Raw genomic sequence first — 13934 nt, forward strand, 5'->3', positions numbered from 1 at the left:
GCCCTGGGCTCTTCTCCCCGCCTGCACCCGCACTTCCTGCTGCCCCAGCTCTGGGCTCTTCTCCCCTCCCCCGAACCCGCACTCCCTGCCGCCCCAGCTCTGGCCCCCACCTACACCTCCTGCCACCCCAGCCCTGGGCTCTTCTCCCCCCCCGCACCTGCACCTCCTGCCACCCCAGCTCTGGGCTCTCCCCCAAAGAAAGAATTGGGTGGACTAAATGGACATTGCACCTCTCTATCGGAAGCCTAGCAAGGGAGGTATGTGGATCTCACTAGAATTTAAAATGAAAAGGAAGGGAGGGGAGGCTCTGGACCTGGGCAGCTTTAGATACAGAACCAGGCACATAGGAGGATTTCCACTTCTGAGCCATGGAAGCAGAAATTGACTTTTCTTTTCCAGATATAGCTAATATTCAGAAAGGGAATCTAGCACCTGCCTTCCAGATCTGAACACCCTCAAAATTCAGGAGTGCTCAAGCTCAGTTTGGGCGGCTGTTACTTCATTTCTCCCAAATCAAATATACTGATCCACTGTAACTTGCTCTAGAAAAAGTAGAATAAATTGAGCAAGAAATGCTTCCCAGTGGTTATTAGGACTGGAATTGCTATTTTCAACAGCCATTGCCTTTTTTTATTTAATTTTTTTTTTAAGTTTGAGTTTTATTTGTTTAAAAGGAAGACAGTGATATTGGCACCTCAACTTTTCCTCATTTATGGAGGACAGTCTTATAATATGCATCCAGATATCCTCCAATCACACAAGCTGAAAATTCCACTTCACTGCAGTTCTGTAACCATATGGGAACCAATCCTGTCTGTGTTCAGTGCACATCCAAAATTCCTGCTGAATGACCTGCCCTGGGAGCGAGTTACCAGTGACCCAGGGCTGGGGTGGCAGGAGGGTGCAGTGGGGCGGGGGGGGGAGCCAAAATTTTTTTTGCTTGGGGCAGCAAAAAACCTAGAGCCGGCCCTGCGCCCCCCCCCCCCTTGCCTGCTTGTACTGCCACAGCTGGAGGCAACTGCTGTCTGCTACCCCCGGGTCCTAGCATCCCCCATCCACTAATGGGAAGATAGGCTGCCCTTACCCTGCCCTTCCACCCTAGTCCCGAGCCTCTCCAACGCCCCAAACCCCTCAGCCCCAGCCCTCATCTCCCCGCACCCTAATCCTCTGCCCCAGCCCTGAGCCCCTCCTGCATCATGAACCCCTCATCCTCATACCCACAGCCCTCACCCCTGCATCCCCTCCTCTCCCCAAACTCCCTCCCAAACCTCCCCCTCCTGCCCTCAAACTCCCTCCCAAAGCGTGCACCCCCTCCCTTTACACCACCTCCCACCCCCAAACTCCATCCCAGAGCCTGCACCCCTCACCCCCTCCTGCACACCCACCCCCTGCCCCAGCCCGGAGCCTGCACCCAGCACCCCTCCTGCACCCTAATCCCCAGCCTAGGACCTGCACCCCAGACCTCCTCCCCCCATCCAACCCGCCTCCCAGAGCCTTAGGCAGGTGGGGGGGATGGGTTCTGGGCACCACCAAAATTTCTACAACCCTGCCACCCATGCGAGTGGATAAGGGTCGGGGCAGTCAGGGGACAAGAAGCAGGGGGGGTTGGGGTTCTGAGAGGGGCAATCGGGGTGGGAAGTGGGAGGGAGTAGATGGGGTGGGGGTGGGGCTGGGCCGGGGCTTCCCCCCCGTGTCCTCTTTTTTGATTGTGGAAATATGGTAACCCTAAAATACAGTACAAGCAGCTTTCGCTGTGGATCCCCACAGCATCTTGCAAGCTACACAGGATGTCCAGCAAAAGTAGCTCAGTGCAATCACTGCAAAAAGATTGGGCATTTTGCTAAAGTATGTCGCAGTAACCAGTTCAATCAGCAGGTGCATGCAGTTACACTACCAGATGTTACTGTGCTGAGTGTGGACAAAATCACTACTGCACATATTCCAGAGCAGATCAAATGCACTGTAAACGTTTCCGCCATACCTTCAGGCAAATCACCCTCTATTCAGCTAATGTTGGACACTGGCTCAGCAGTATCTATACTACCTGATTCCATCTATTTGCATTACTTTAAAGATGTGCCTCTTACTGAACCCAAACTTCACTTGGTGTGCTATTTGAAAAACCATATTCCAGTACATGGCTGCCTGCCAGCAAGAGTTACTTTTGGTGATTGCAGTGTAACTGCAGAGTTCTACATTGTCCACAAAGGCACTCCTATCCTTGGCAGAGATTTATTGGCTGCTTTAAATCTCAGGGTAGTTAATGGACGAATTGATCTTCCTCAGCAAAGCACTCTTGCGGTACACACACCAGTTTCAGCTGGGACCCAACACCAGGTTGAGCAGAAACTCGGCTGTGCTTATGGGTTTCTGCATAAAGTTAAAATGCGGAATAATGTGATGCCCGTATGACAGAAATTACAGCGCTTACCATTTTCAGTCAGGGAAGCTGTTTCAGAGGAACTTAGAAAACTTGTTCAAAAGGACATTATTGAAGAGATTAACTCCTCGGAATGGGTTTCACCTATAGTGGTGACGCAGAAGAAGGGTGGAGGCATTCGCCTTTGTGTGGACTTAAGGGAGCCAAACAAAGCTATTGTGATTGACAGCCATCCTCTTCCTCACATAGAAGAAGTATTTGCAGAACTCCGTGGAGCAAAGATGTTTCCTACTCTTGATTTGCAGAGCGCATACCACCAGGTTATGTTGCATGAAGACAGCAGAGACCTCACAGCAATTATTACACATTCGAGGGACTATTTCATTTTGAACGTGTTCCATACGGTCTCGCATCAGCCCCAAGTGCCTTCCAAAAAATGTCATTGATTCTGAAGAATGAACAAGGAGTTCAGTGCTATTTGGATGATATTATCGTGTTTGGAAATACTACTGAGGAGCATGACAATCACCTGCAGTCTGTACTAAACCGCATCAGCAAAGCAGGCCTCAAGCTCAATAGGTCCAAATGCAAATTTAGACAAACTGAACTCGCCTGCTTGATACAACAATAGTCTGCAATCAATCAAGAAGTAAGGGGGGGGGAATGGGAACAGGGAATGGGGGTGGGGGAATTGGAATCATGTTTCACTAAGCGGGGGGAATGGGAACAGGGACACAGGCAAGGCTCTGTGGTGTCAGAGCTGGGAAGGGGGACACTGAGGAAGGAAACTGGAATCATGCTTGCTGGAAGTTCACCCCAATAAACATTGAATTGTTTGCACCTTCAGACTTCGGGTGTTGCTGCTCTCTGTTCATGCCAGAAGGACCAGGGAGGTGACAGGGTGAAGGAATAAGCCCCCTAACAACTTACACCTGACCCTCCTCTGTCACACACATACCCACAGTCCCCCTCACACAGACACCCACAACCCATCCTCCTCTGTCACACACATACCCACAGTCCCCCTCACACAGATACCCACAACCCATCCTCCTCTGTCACACACACATACATGCACACCTGACTCTCCTCTCTTGCATGGGCACACACACACACACACACACACACAGTCCCCTCACACAGACACCCACACCCAACCCTCCGTTGTCACATACACATACAGACAGTCCCCCCTCTTCACACAGACACTCACATCCTAACTTCCTCTGTTGCACACACAGACACCCAAACCCAACCCTCCCCTGTCACACACACATACACAGCTCCCCTCTTCACACAGACACCCACCCCTGATCCTTCTCTCTCGTACACATAGTCCCCCTCACACAGACAGCCACACTCCCCTCAATATACACACACTCCTCTTCAGCCTGACAGCCCATTCCCCTCTCGCTGTCACCAGCACAGATAACTCATCTCCTGTCACATGCACACCCCATCATCTTCCCACCCTCACTAACACCCACCGATACACACCCATATCCGCCCCTCCAGTCATGTACACTCCCACACTGGTGCAGCGCGGGCAGTGGCAGGGAACAGCTCCATCATAGCTTCCTGCCTGGAGGCATCACCCTGCTTTATGGCGAAGAGTGGAAACGGGGGCCTTGAGGTGCAGGGCTCCATACTGCCAGTCCCTTGAGCCACTCAGTCCCTAGCGCAAAGCAGGGGCACAGAACATCAGAGGGAGCTCTGCAATGGCAGGAGAGGACGGCAGAGCTTGAATGCACATTATCGAGGGGCCACAGCAGGAAAACGGGACCCAGAACAGCAGCCAGGCCAACGACAGCTGCTGCCCAAAGGTGTTACTGGGCCAAAGGACCAGGGACGCTGAGGTGTGGGTGGCCAATGCAGAGGACACAGATACAGTTGTCCCATCTGGAGAGAAGGGCTCTTCCGAGATGACAGTCCAGGGGGAAGTAGAAGAGAAGGGTGTGAGGATTGTGAGGTGTGAGGGTTGTGCATGTTAAGTTAATCCATCCATGGATTGTGGGGGTTGGGTTAGGGAGGAAGGTGGGATGGATTGTCTGGGTTGGGTTAGGGAGGAAGGTGGGATGGATTGTCTGGGTTGGGTTAGGGAGGAAGGTGGGATGGATTGTGCGGGTTGGGTTAGGTAGGTAGGTGGGATGGAGTGTGCGGGTTGGGTTAGGGAGGAAGGTGGGATGGATTGTCTGGGTTGGGTTGGGTTAGGAAGATGGGATGGATTGTGTGGGTTGGGTTGGGTTAGGTAGGTGGGATGGATTGTGTGGGTTGGGTTGGGTTAGGTAGGTGGGATGGATTGTGCGGGTTGGGTTAGGTAGGTAGGTGGGATGGATTGTGCGGGATGGGTTTGGTAGGAAGGTGGGATGGATTGTGCGGGTTGGGTTAGGTAGGTTGGTTGGATGGATTGTGGGGGTTGGGTTAGGTAGGTAGGTGGGATGGATTGTGCAGGTTGGGTTGGGTTAGGAAGGTGGGATGGATTGTGTGGGTTGGGTTAGGTAGGTGGGATGGATTGTGCGGGTTGGGTTAGGGAGGAAGGTGGGATGTATTGTCTGGGTTGGGTTAGGGAGGCAGGTGGGATGGATTGTGCGGATTGCGTTAGGGAGGCAGGTGGGATGGATTGTGGGGGTTCAGTTAGGTAGGTAGGTGGGATGGATTGTGCGGGTTGGGTTAGGGAGGAAGGTGGGATGGATTGTGCGGGTTGGGTTGGGTTAGGTAGGTGGGATGGATTGTGTGGGTTGGGTTAGGGAGGTAGGAAGGTGGGATGGATTGTGCGGGTTGGGTTAGGGAGGAAAGTGGGATGGATTGTGGGGGTTGTGTTGTCCCATATTAAAAGCAGTCTTCCCTGCAGTCACTTAATCAGATGTTTTTAACCAGTGGTCCGAGGACCCCTGAGGGTGCACAGACAATGTCTAAGATTTCCACAGTGGTCCGCACCTGTATTCAAAATAGTTTAGGTTCTGCGCATAGAATAAGGTTGAAAACCACAGGCCTAGTGTATGTATAATAGGCCAGGTCTGGACACCCCTGGGCTGGTGATAAGCAGAAGGGACAGGGGAGGGGGTTGGACCATGGGTCCCATTCCTTGTTCTGCAACGGAATCGCTGTGTGACTTTGAGCCAGTTGCTTTGCCAGTGCTCGTTTTCCCTGCCTCTGACAGGGGGATATTGTTCATCCACTGCCCACAGTGCAGAGTGTGTGAGATTGGATGTGCTGGTATTTGTGCAGATCGTGGAGGCAGACAAAGGTCTTATTGCCAAGTGAACCAGGACTTCTTTCCTTTGAGCCCTGCTCCGTGTGTGATCTGTGTCAGGGGCATTCCCAAAGCACATCGTCTGGATGTGTCCCAGGCTTCTGGGTAGCAAATTCTGCCTAACACAAGATCTTTTATAGACAGAAACATTGCTTGCCCTCCAATCTCTGGCTCTTGGATTATAGATGGGATATGCGTGTGTGTGTGTGTGTGCGTGTGTGTGCGTGTGCGTGCGTGCGTGGAGTGTTCGGGCTTGCTAGGAATGTCGCCCCTTGCTTTTTTCACTGCTGGTTTTATCCCCTACATCTGCCATTGTCCGCAGCCAAGTGTTATTGTAACTATTGAGTGTTAATACGCTAGAGGCCCAGCATTCCCCATGCTGCAGGGACACAGAGTAAGAGACGGTCCCTGCCCAGGCAGCTCATATTTGGAAGAGACAAGAGGAGGCCGGGGAGAAAGGAAGGAGCAGTATCCTCCCCTTGCACATGGGAGCTGAGGTCCAGAGAGATTCAGGGCCAGATTTTCTGAAGCGCTGAACTCAACACAAGCTGAACACTTTGAAAATCCGGCCCCAGTTGCGAGTGCTTGCCAAAGTCACACAGAGAGCCTCTTGCTGCCCCGCCCCCACGATTCGCTCCATGACAGCTGGGTGGGGGATGCTGTCCCAGACCGGGAGAGTTTTACACATATCAATACTTTTCCCCATCCTGAGTTGGGATACAAAAGTAGAAATGTGAAAACTTTTCATGACCCAATGATCTGAGAAACGTTTCAGATGGTGTCAACTGAAATGCTTCAGTTTGATCAGTTTTGTTTCAATTTTGTCCTTTTACATTTTTAACCTTTTTAAAGCATATATTCTGTAAAACTTTTAAACCCAGTCATTTCTAGCAGAAACATGAAACTTTTCCTTTTGAAAATGTCAAAATGGGACGTTTCAACAATTTCAAACCGTTTCGAATCCGAAGATTCGTCCAAACTGCCTCTTCCCGGGAAGTTCTACTTCATTGGAAACCTCCTGACGAGTTCTTGCCAGCAGCAGTAATCCTGTGCCCTTCTCCAGCACAGACATAAACTAACCCCATTTCTAGCTCCCTGTGGTGCTATGACACTATTACTACCTTCTCTGAGACAGAGAAGTCAACATCTTGCCCTAGTCAATGGTGAGGACCCAGGAGCTATGACTCCAAGATCCTTCTACCAACTACTAGACCACCTTCTTCTCTCCAGCACGGGATGGAATTTAGGAGTCTAGGTTTTCCATATGCTAACTACTAGACCACACTCCTCTTCCAGGGCTGGAGCTAGGGCTCTGAGTCCATTGCACTAACCATTAGATGACACTTCCTCTAGAAAGCAACAGACTGTTGGTGTAGAACCAGCACAATACAAGAGCAAACCTCTATCTGAGGCTGGTAAACCTTCGCCTCCTTCTGCTGCCCTCCCCGCGTTCTCAGTCAGACAGCGGTTTTATTACATTAGAGAGTGGGCAGCCTAGCTCCCAGATCAGGGTCTTTTCTGCGGCGTCTCAGCCAGAGCGCATTGGGACAGGAATGTTGCAGATTTCTGGGCACAGACTCAGCAAGAGAAGCGCCACAGCCCCGACTGAGTCAGGTTGAGCAGGTCCCTCTGCAGTACACGTCCCCATCTGAGGCTGGGCCAGCTGCCACCCCTGAGATCCAGCTGTTTGTGCGTGCCCGTGTTTACGCCCGCTCAATTTGGGCAGGCTCCAGTTTTGTGCAGGTACACGGGGTTTTGTGTGGAGCTGCTCACCTAGCTAGAGGGGTGTGTTTTACAAGCCTGCAGGTTTACAGGTGCAGACATTTGGGTGCGGATTTTTGAACACTGAAAACAGGAGGCTGCTCTGTGGCTGTGGAATAACACTTTGCTCTTCCCACCCTCAGAGCCCTCCCAGGGACCAGTGCCTCACCCCGGTTGTGCAGCTGGAGCACAGAGCGAGGAAGTGACTTGCCAGCAGGGGAGCGGCAGAGCTGGGAACCAGGAATTCGAACACCCAGCCCCATGCACTAGCACTGCTCCTCCCTGCCTTTGCAGCCACACACACATTCCCCACCAGCTTTAAAGTGCCTTGAAACTGCAGCTACTCTGTGTTCGTGACTGCTCTCTCTGGGTGTAACCTGTCTACGCCATTCTCCTTGGCTAGGTGACCTGCTCTGGCTGCATAACCCCCAGACGCTACTGCGGCTGCTCTCCAACCCTGCGCCCGGCAAAGGAGGCTCCTTACTTTTGCCGGAGGCCGTTGACGTCATCCAGCAGATTTTCCCTCTCGATCTCCAGCCTGGTCTTGGCATTAGACAGCTGGTCCACCTGCCGGCGGAGCTCTCTCAGCTCGTCCTGATAGATGTCGGCCAGCTTGGTGGGCTCCTTGTCTCTGATCTGGTTGAGCTCCGCCACCAGCACCTTGTTCTGCTGCTCCAGGAAGCGCACCTTCTCGATGTAGCTGGCGAAGCGGTCGTTCAGCTCCATCATCTCCACCTTCTCGTTGGTGCGTGTCTCCTTGAACTCGGTGTTGAGGGCATCGGCCAGGGAGAAATCTGCCTTGTCCTGGAAGAACCTGGGGCTGGCATGGATGCTCAGGCTGGAACTCTTCTTCTTGGTCATGGAGACTCTGGTGCTGGGGCTGGGGGCCATGAGCCAGAAGAGGGGCGAGGATCTCAGGGGCTGTTGGACAGCGGTGGCTTGGGGGCCAAACCGCCGCCGATATGAAGACAGTCGCTGACTCTCCATGCTCCGGCTCATCCTCCAGGCTGTGCAGCCCTTGGATGGAATTCGCTCTGTGCTGCCCGGGGTTTATACCGAGGACCAGCCTTCCCGGGGGGGTGTGTGACAGAGGCAGAAGGAGGGGGAGGCCAGGAGGAGGTGGGGATTGTGCCTGGTCCTAGTGTCTGCCATGTATCAAGCCAACCACCCAAGTCCCTGGCAAAGAAAGAGAGTGACAGAACAAGCAGAAACCCTCCGCTATTGCCTTGTGCGGAGGAGAACAAATGCAAATCGACATGCTCCGTGGTGATGTGCGTGGCACTGCTCCAGGAGCCCCATGCCCCTCTGGTGGGTGGGCACCGGCTTCCCATGAACTTGTTTCATGGCTGCGTGTACCTGGGCAGCAGGGGTGCCCCTTTCCCAGCATCCTGGAGACTCGTAAGAGTCAATGTGGCCTTTTCCTCTGAAGCACAAGGCGAGCCAGCCCTTCAGACCAGGCTGTGCAAGGGATGTGTGTGCAAGAGGGGAGCATGTGGCTGTGTGTGTTTTGTGAGTGGGGCGTGCATGGTTTTGTATGGGGGGGGTGAGAAGTGTGAACATATGTCTGCTGTGTGCATGTGAGGGCTGTGTGTATGTGTGTTTGTGTGTGTATGTGCAAAGGGTGTGCATGTGTGTATGTTGTGTTGGGGTTGTGTATGTATGGGATGTGCATGTGTGTGTTTTGGGAGTGCAAGTTGTGTGTGCAAAGGGTGTGTATGTTGTGTGTGTGGGGGGGGAGGTTGTGCGTGGATGTGTGTGGATTGTCTTCAGGATGCTTTTGCTTCTAGTGACCAAGCTGCACAGAGCGGATTCCCCAGATGTTGTCGTGCAGCTCAGGCCCTCTGGACGTGGAGGAACTCCAAACCAGAGACAGCTTTGAGACCAGGCGCTGTGACTACCCTGCTTTGGCTGGAGATGGAGCCAAGCCATGCGCACGCACTGGCTTTGAGACCCAGCCCCTGCTCTGAGCCGCTGAAATACTTGGAGGAGTTGGGGTGGGATTTTTTCCCGTCTGGGAGAAGCTGTCCTTTCCAGCCAGTCCCCTGAGACCCTGATTCTCTTCTAGCCTGAGGGGCATAGCCAGCCAGCTAAAGCCAGAGCAGCCCCTAACACTAATGTATCGTGTGCCACTCCGGCCGGAGAATCAGGGAGCCAAAACTCAGATCTCAGCCCAGGAGAGAGACTCGCCCGTCCTCCAGAGCTGGCCTCAGAACCCCGGGATTCCTGGTGGAATCTCACACCCGGCCTTTCGGGGAAGGAAAGATTCGGTATAGCAAGGGAGCTGTTTGGGTTAAAGGAAAATATCGTTTCCAAAATAACACCAGTGATGCTCGAAGGAGTCCCGGCAACAGGGGCATGTCTTGTATTTCATTGCACAACGTCCGTCTGTTGGCTGAAGTTTACTTTAATCCTTAGTGAAAAGAAAACATGTGCTTGGGACCATGCTAGTCTTTTCTTTTCTCTCAGCTTACACACAATGCAAAAAAACCTGCCTGCAGGGCTGGGCTCCATTATATGCGCAGTTCTCTTTATTCACAGGACATGACTGGAGAAATGGTCGTGTAACATGTTTAACACAATGTGTCCTGTCAAAGTCCTGTTTAAACTTGTGTCCATTAAAATGTGTTCGCTAACACAGTTGAAAACATTTTTCTAGCTTAGACATGCCTCCCCGCCCCTGCTTGCCCCCAAACCCAAAATTAGGATGTTAACATGTTTATGATTAGCTTCCAATAGGTTGTTTAAAAGTTTGAATTAAGCAGTTTGAATCATTTTCTTGAATTATCATATGACTTAAAAAATGAGCTATCGGTCAGGAGACCTGGGCTCTGTTCCCAGCTCTGCCCCTGACCTGCTGGGTGGCCTTGGGCAAGTCCCTTCCCAGCTCTGTACCTCAGTTTCCCCTCCCCACCTTTCTCATCTCTTCAGACTATATGCTGGCAGGGCCGGGCCTGTCTCTTGTGGTGTGTATGTAGTGAATCCAGCACTGCAGTGCCCAGATCTGTTGGGCTCTCTAAACACTCCTGTGATATAAATTAATAAATAATCATTTTAATTATGATTAATGAGCCTTTTTTGAAATTTTGAGCAGTCCCCCCAGGATTCTCTGTGTCCCTAGAGCACTTTGAAGCGTCTGCACTTTAATCTGCATTACAAACGCAGACACAACGCCCTTTGATAAAGTATAGCGATCCCACGCTAGATCCCTGGCTCCCGTTCTCAGCTCTCCAGTACGGAGGCCACCATTGAAACCTTTGGCTTCCAAGAACCCGGGTGTGAGTGATCCTGTGGGGATGGGGGCTGAGCACTGGGGCATGTTACACTTGACATTTAGGGCCCCATTTAGCAAAGCACGTGCCTAACCCTAACCATACTCTTAAGTCCCATGCAAGTTGTGTTATCTGAGGGCCCGTCTACACGGGAGCTGGGCACGGAACTTCCTGCGCGGGAGATGTGCTTGCTTTGGTGGATCCAGCACACTCAAACTAGCCGAGCAGCCATGGTGGGGCGAGCGGTGGCAGGGCCGAGCCGCCCTGTGTACGTACTGAGGGTTTCAGACAGGATCGGGCTCGGGACAGCTAGCCCCTCCCGCCAGCAGCAGCGGTCCATGCTAGCCCCGGGGTGTCCACGTGAGCTGGAAATTACACCTCCAGCTCCAGTGTAGACGGACCCTGCTTCTCCTCCAGCCCGCCCACCCGCACTCCCAGTGCCCCACACATGGTATCTGCTCCAGGCAGTGATGGTCAGCTGTATTCGCCGCCATCCTGGCTGGTTACCATCAAAATCAGCCTGACGCCAGAACGTGGCTTTATTTTGAATTGAGAATTTCCAGCTTAGCCAGACAGCTGAGAAGCTAATGAAGAAAGACTTAAATTAAGTGTCCGTTTGAAAGCTCTGGACTTGGTTTCCAGCCCAGCGGTTCTGTAAAAGCTGTGGAAACTTACAGCCTGTTCTGTATTTTTCATTGTGATTTTTCTCAGGGATGTTACTGAGTCTAGCAGGGAGAGCAGGGGGCTGCAATTCAGGCCTGCTGGGGTCTGTTCCCAAGTCTGGAAGAGGGTTACCCAGCGGTTAGAGCAGGGACCTGGGAGTCCGGACGTCTGGGAGACACCAGTAGCTAGAGCAGGTAACGGTGATTGACATGGGACTCCGGGGTGATCATGCTGATTTTAAGCTTGGCACCAGCTAAGCATAAGGCCCCAGTAGCTGTATGTGAAGCTGAAGGCAGCCGGCCAAGGACTCCCGTTGAATGAGGAGCAGGAAGGGGGGGCCTGGGCAGGCCCAGGCGGGGCTTCCTCCGCTATAACCTTTCATCTCAAAGGCTGGAACGGTCTCAGGGCTGATCCAGCTGTGTTCATTAGGAATGAATTTGGGAGGGGAGCAAGACAGAGGGACCTGAAAAGCTCTGGCCGTTTGCAAGGCCTGCAGGGCCGGCTCCAGGCACCAGCGTTCCAAGCAGGTGCCTGGGGCGGCAATCTGCAAGGGGCGGCAGTCCGTGGGTTTTTGCCCCAAGCAGCACACCAAATTGCCGCCACGGACGGCGGGGGCAGTCCATGTGCCGTTCGGGCGGCACGCGCGTTTCCGCCGCGGCGGCAATTTGGCGGCAGCTCCTGTCCGTAGAGTGACAGCTCACAGCAGTGCAGGGAACCTGGGGGTGTGCCCCCAAAAGCTGCTGTCTTCACCTCACACGGGTGAGGACAGCAGCTGCCCATAGACTGTAAGGCCAGAAGGGACCATCATGATCATCTGGTCTGTCCTCCTGCACATCACAGGCCACGGAACCTCACCCACCCCCTCCACTAACAGACCCAGAACCTCTGGCTGAGTGACTGAAGTCCTCAAATCATGGTTTAAAGATGTCACGGTTACGGAGAACCCACCATTACACTAGTTTAAACCAGCAAGTGACCCATTCCCCATGCTGCAGAGGAAGGTGAAAACCCCCCAGTGTCTCTGCCAATCTGACCTGGGGGGAAATTCCTTCCCAACCCCAAATATGGGACCAGTTAGACCCTGAGCATGTGGGCGAGACCCACCAGCCAACACCTGGGACAGAATCCTCTGTAGTAACTCAGAGCCTTCCCCATCTAGTGTCCCATCACCAGCCATTGGAGATACTTGCTAATAACAGCAACAGAGGGTCCTGTGGCACCTTTGAGACTAACAGAAGTACTGGGAGCATAAGCTTTTGTGGGTCAGAACCTCACTTCTTCAGATGCAAGTCAGACTTGCTCCCAATACTTCCGTTAGTCTTAAAGGTGCCACAGCACCCTCTGTTGCTTTTTACAGATTCAGACTAACACGGCTACCCCTCTGATACTTGCTAATAACAGGTGCACATGGGCCGTATGCCATTGTCGGCAGTCTCATTGTCCCCTCCATACACTCGTCAAGCTCAGTCCTGAAGCCAGGTAGGTTTTTTCCCTCTTGGGAGGCTGCTCCAGAACTTCACTCCTCTGTTCTTCGCCTAGTTTGAAACCTAAACTTGTTGAGGGCCAGTTTATAGCCATTTGTTCAGGTGCCAACATTAGCCCTTAATGTAAATAACTCCTCTCCCTCCCTGGTGTGCAGCCCTCTGACGTATTTACAGATCGCTCTCGCCTCTCCCTCCACTGTCGCCTGGTTCCCTGCTCCTTGAGCCTAGTCGCCCGTCTCTGCACCGAGTCCAGTTCGAATTCATCTTCTGAAGTGGGAGACCGGAACTGCACCCAGTGTCCCGCATGAGGCTCATCCCCCCACCTCTACTGGCAATACCTCGCCTGAGGCGTGCCCTCCCCACACTGTGCCCCCCGCCGTCCCCTCTGCTGCACCCCTGGGCCTCACTATGGAGAGACGGAGGCAGGCTCAGCTATGCCCTGCCATGGGACAGCGCATCCATCGGGCTTCTCTGGGGCCAGGAGCCAACAGCTCCACAAAGGCCTTATTAATGGGGCCGGGGCCACAGCGTGACTCTCCCCGACGGGGCCGGCACAGAAGGTGCTTTGTGCTCCAAGGTGTCGTCCAGCCAGCGCTCAGCGCCAGGGATTGATTCCTTCTGGCCACCCCACAGAGCCCCGGGGCCCTGTCCTGCCACAGGAACAGACAGACCCCACGGCTGGGCTGGGAACTCACGGAACTGGGCCCTCGCCCCCGGAGACAGGCTGAGGGCGTTGGGAACCAGGGAACACGGCCCCACCCCAAGCCTGCTCCATGCACAGGCTGCGGCCAGAGCCGGTGGCATCCAGAAAACCAGGGGCAGGAGCCGAGGGCAGACACATCCTCCTCCCCCACCCCAGCTAAAGAGCCAACCCCCTCTCTGCCCCACATGGGAGAGGCTGTCTCTGCCCCCTCCCCTCCCAACACCTCCTGCCCCACACCAAGAGGTGCTATCTCTGTCCCCTCAACTCCCAACACCCCCTGCCCCACACTGAGAGGTGCTATCTCTGCTCCCTCCCCTCCCAACACCCCCTCTGCCCCACATGGGAGAGGCTGTCTCTGCCCCCTCAACTCCCAACACCCCCTCTGCCCCACACCGAGAGGTGCTATCTTTGCCCCCTCCCC

General features: G+C 53.5%; 1 protein-coding gene across 1 annotated transcript in view; it reads right to left on the reverse strand.

Moving 5' to 3' along the window:
* GFAP (glial fibrillary acidic protein) overlaps positions 1-8444 on the reverse strand; it is a 27887-nt gene extending 19443 nt beyond the window's left edge. Inside the window, exon 1 of the mRNA XM_034755831.1 lies at positions 7879-8444. Coding sequence (XP_034611722.1) covers positions 7879-8393 — 515 coding nt within the window. The 5' untranslated portion in view covers positions 8394-8444. The remainder of the gene's footprint in view (positions 1-7878) is intronic.
* Positions 8445-13934: the final 5490 nt, after the last annotated feature.

Source organism: Trachemys scripta, chromosome 23 (assembly GCF_013100865.1).
Source record: "Trachemys scripta elegans isolate TJP31775 chromosome 23, CAS_Tse_1.0, whole genome shotgun sequence".
In the NCBI taxonomy this organism is placed as follows: Eukaryota; Metazoa; Chordata; order Testudines; family Emydidae; genus Trachemys; species Trachemys scripta.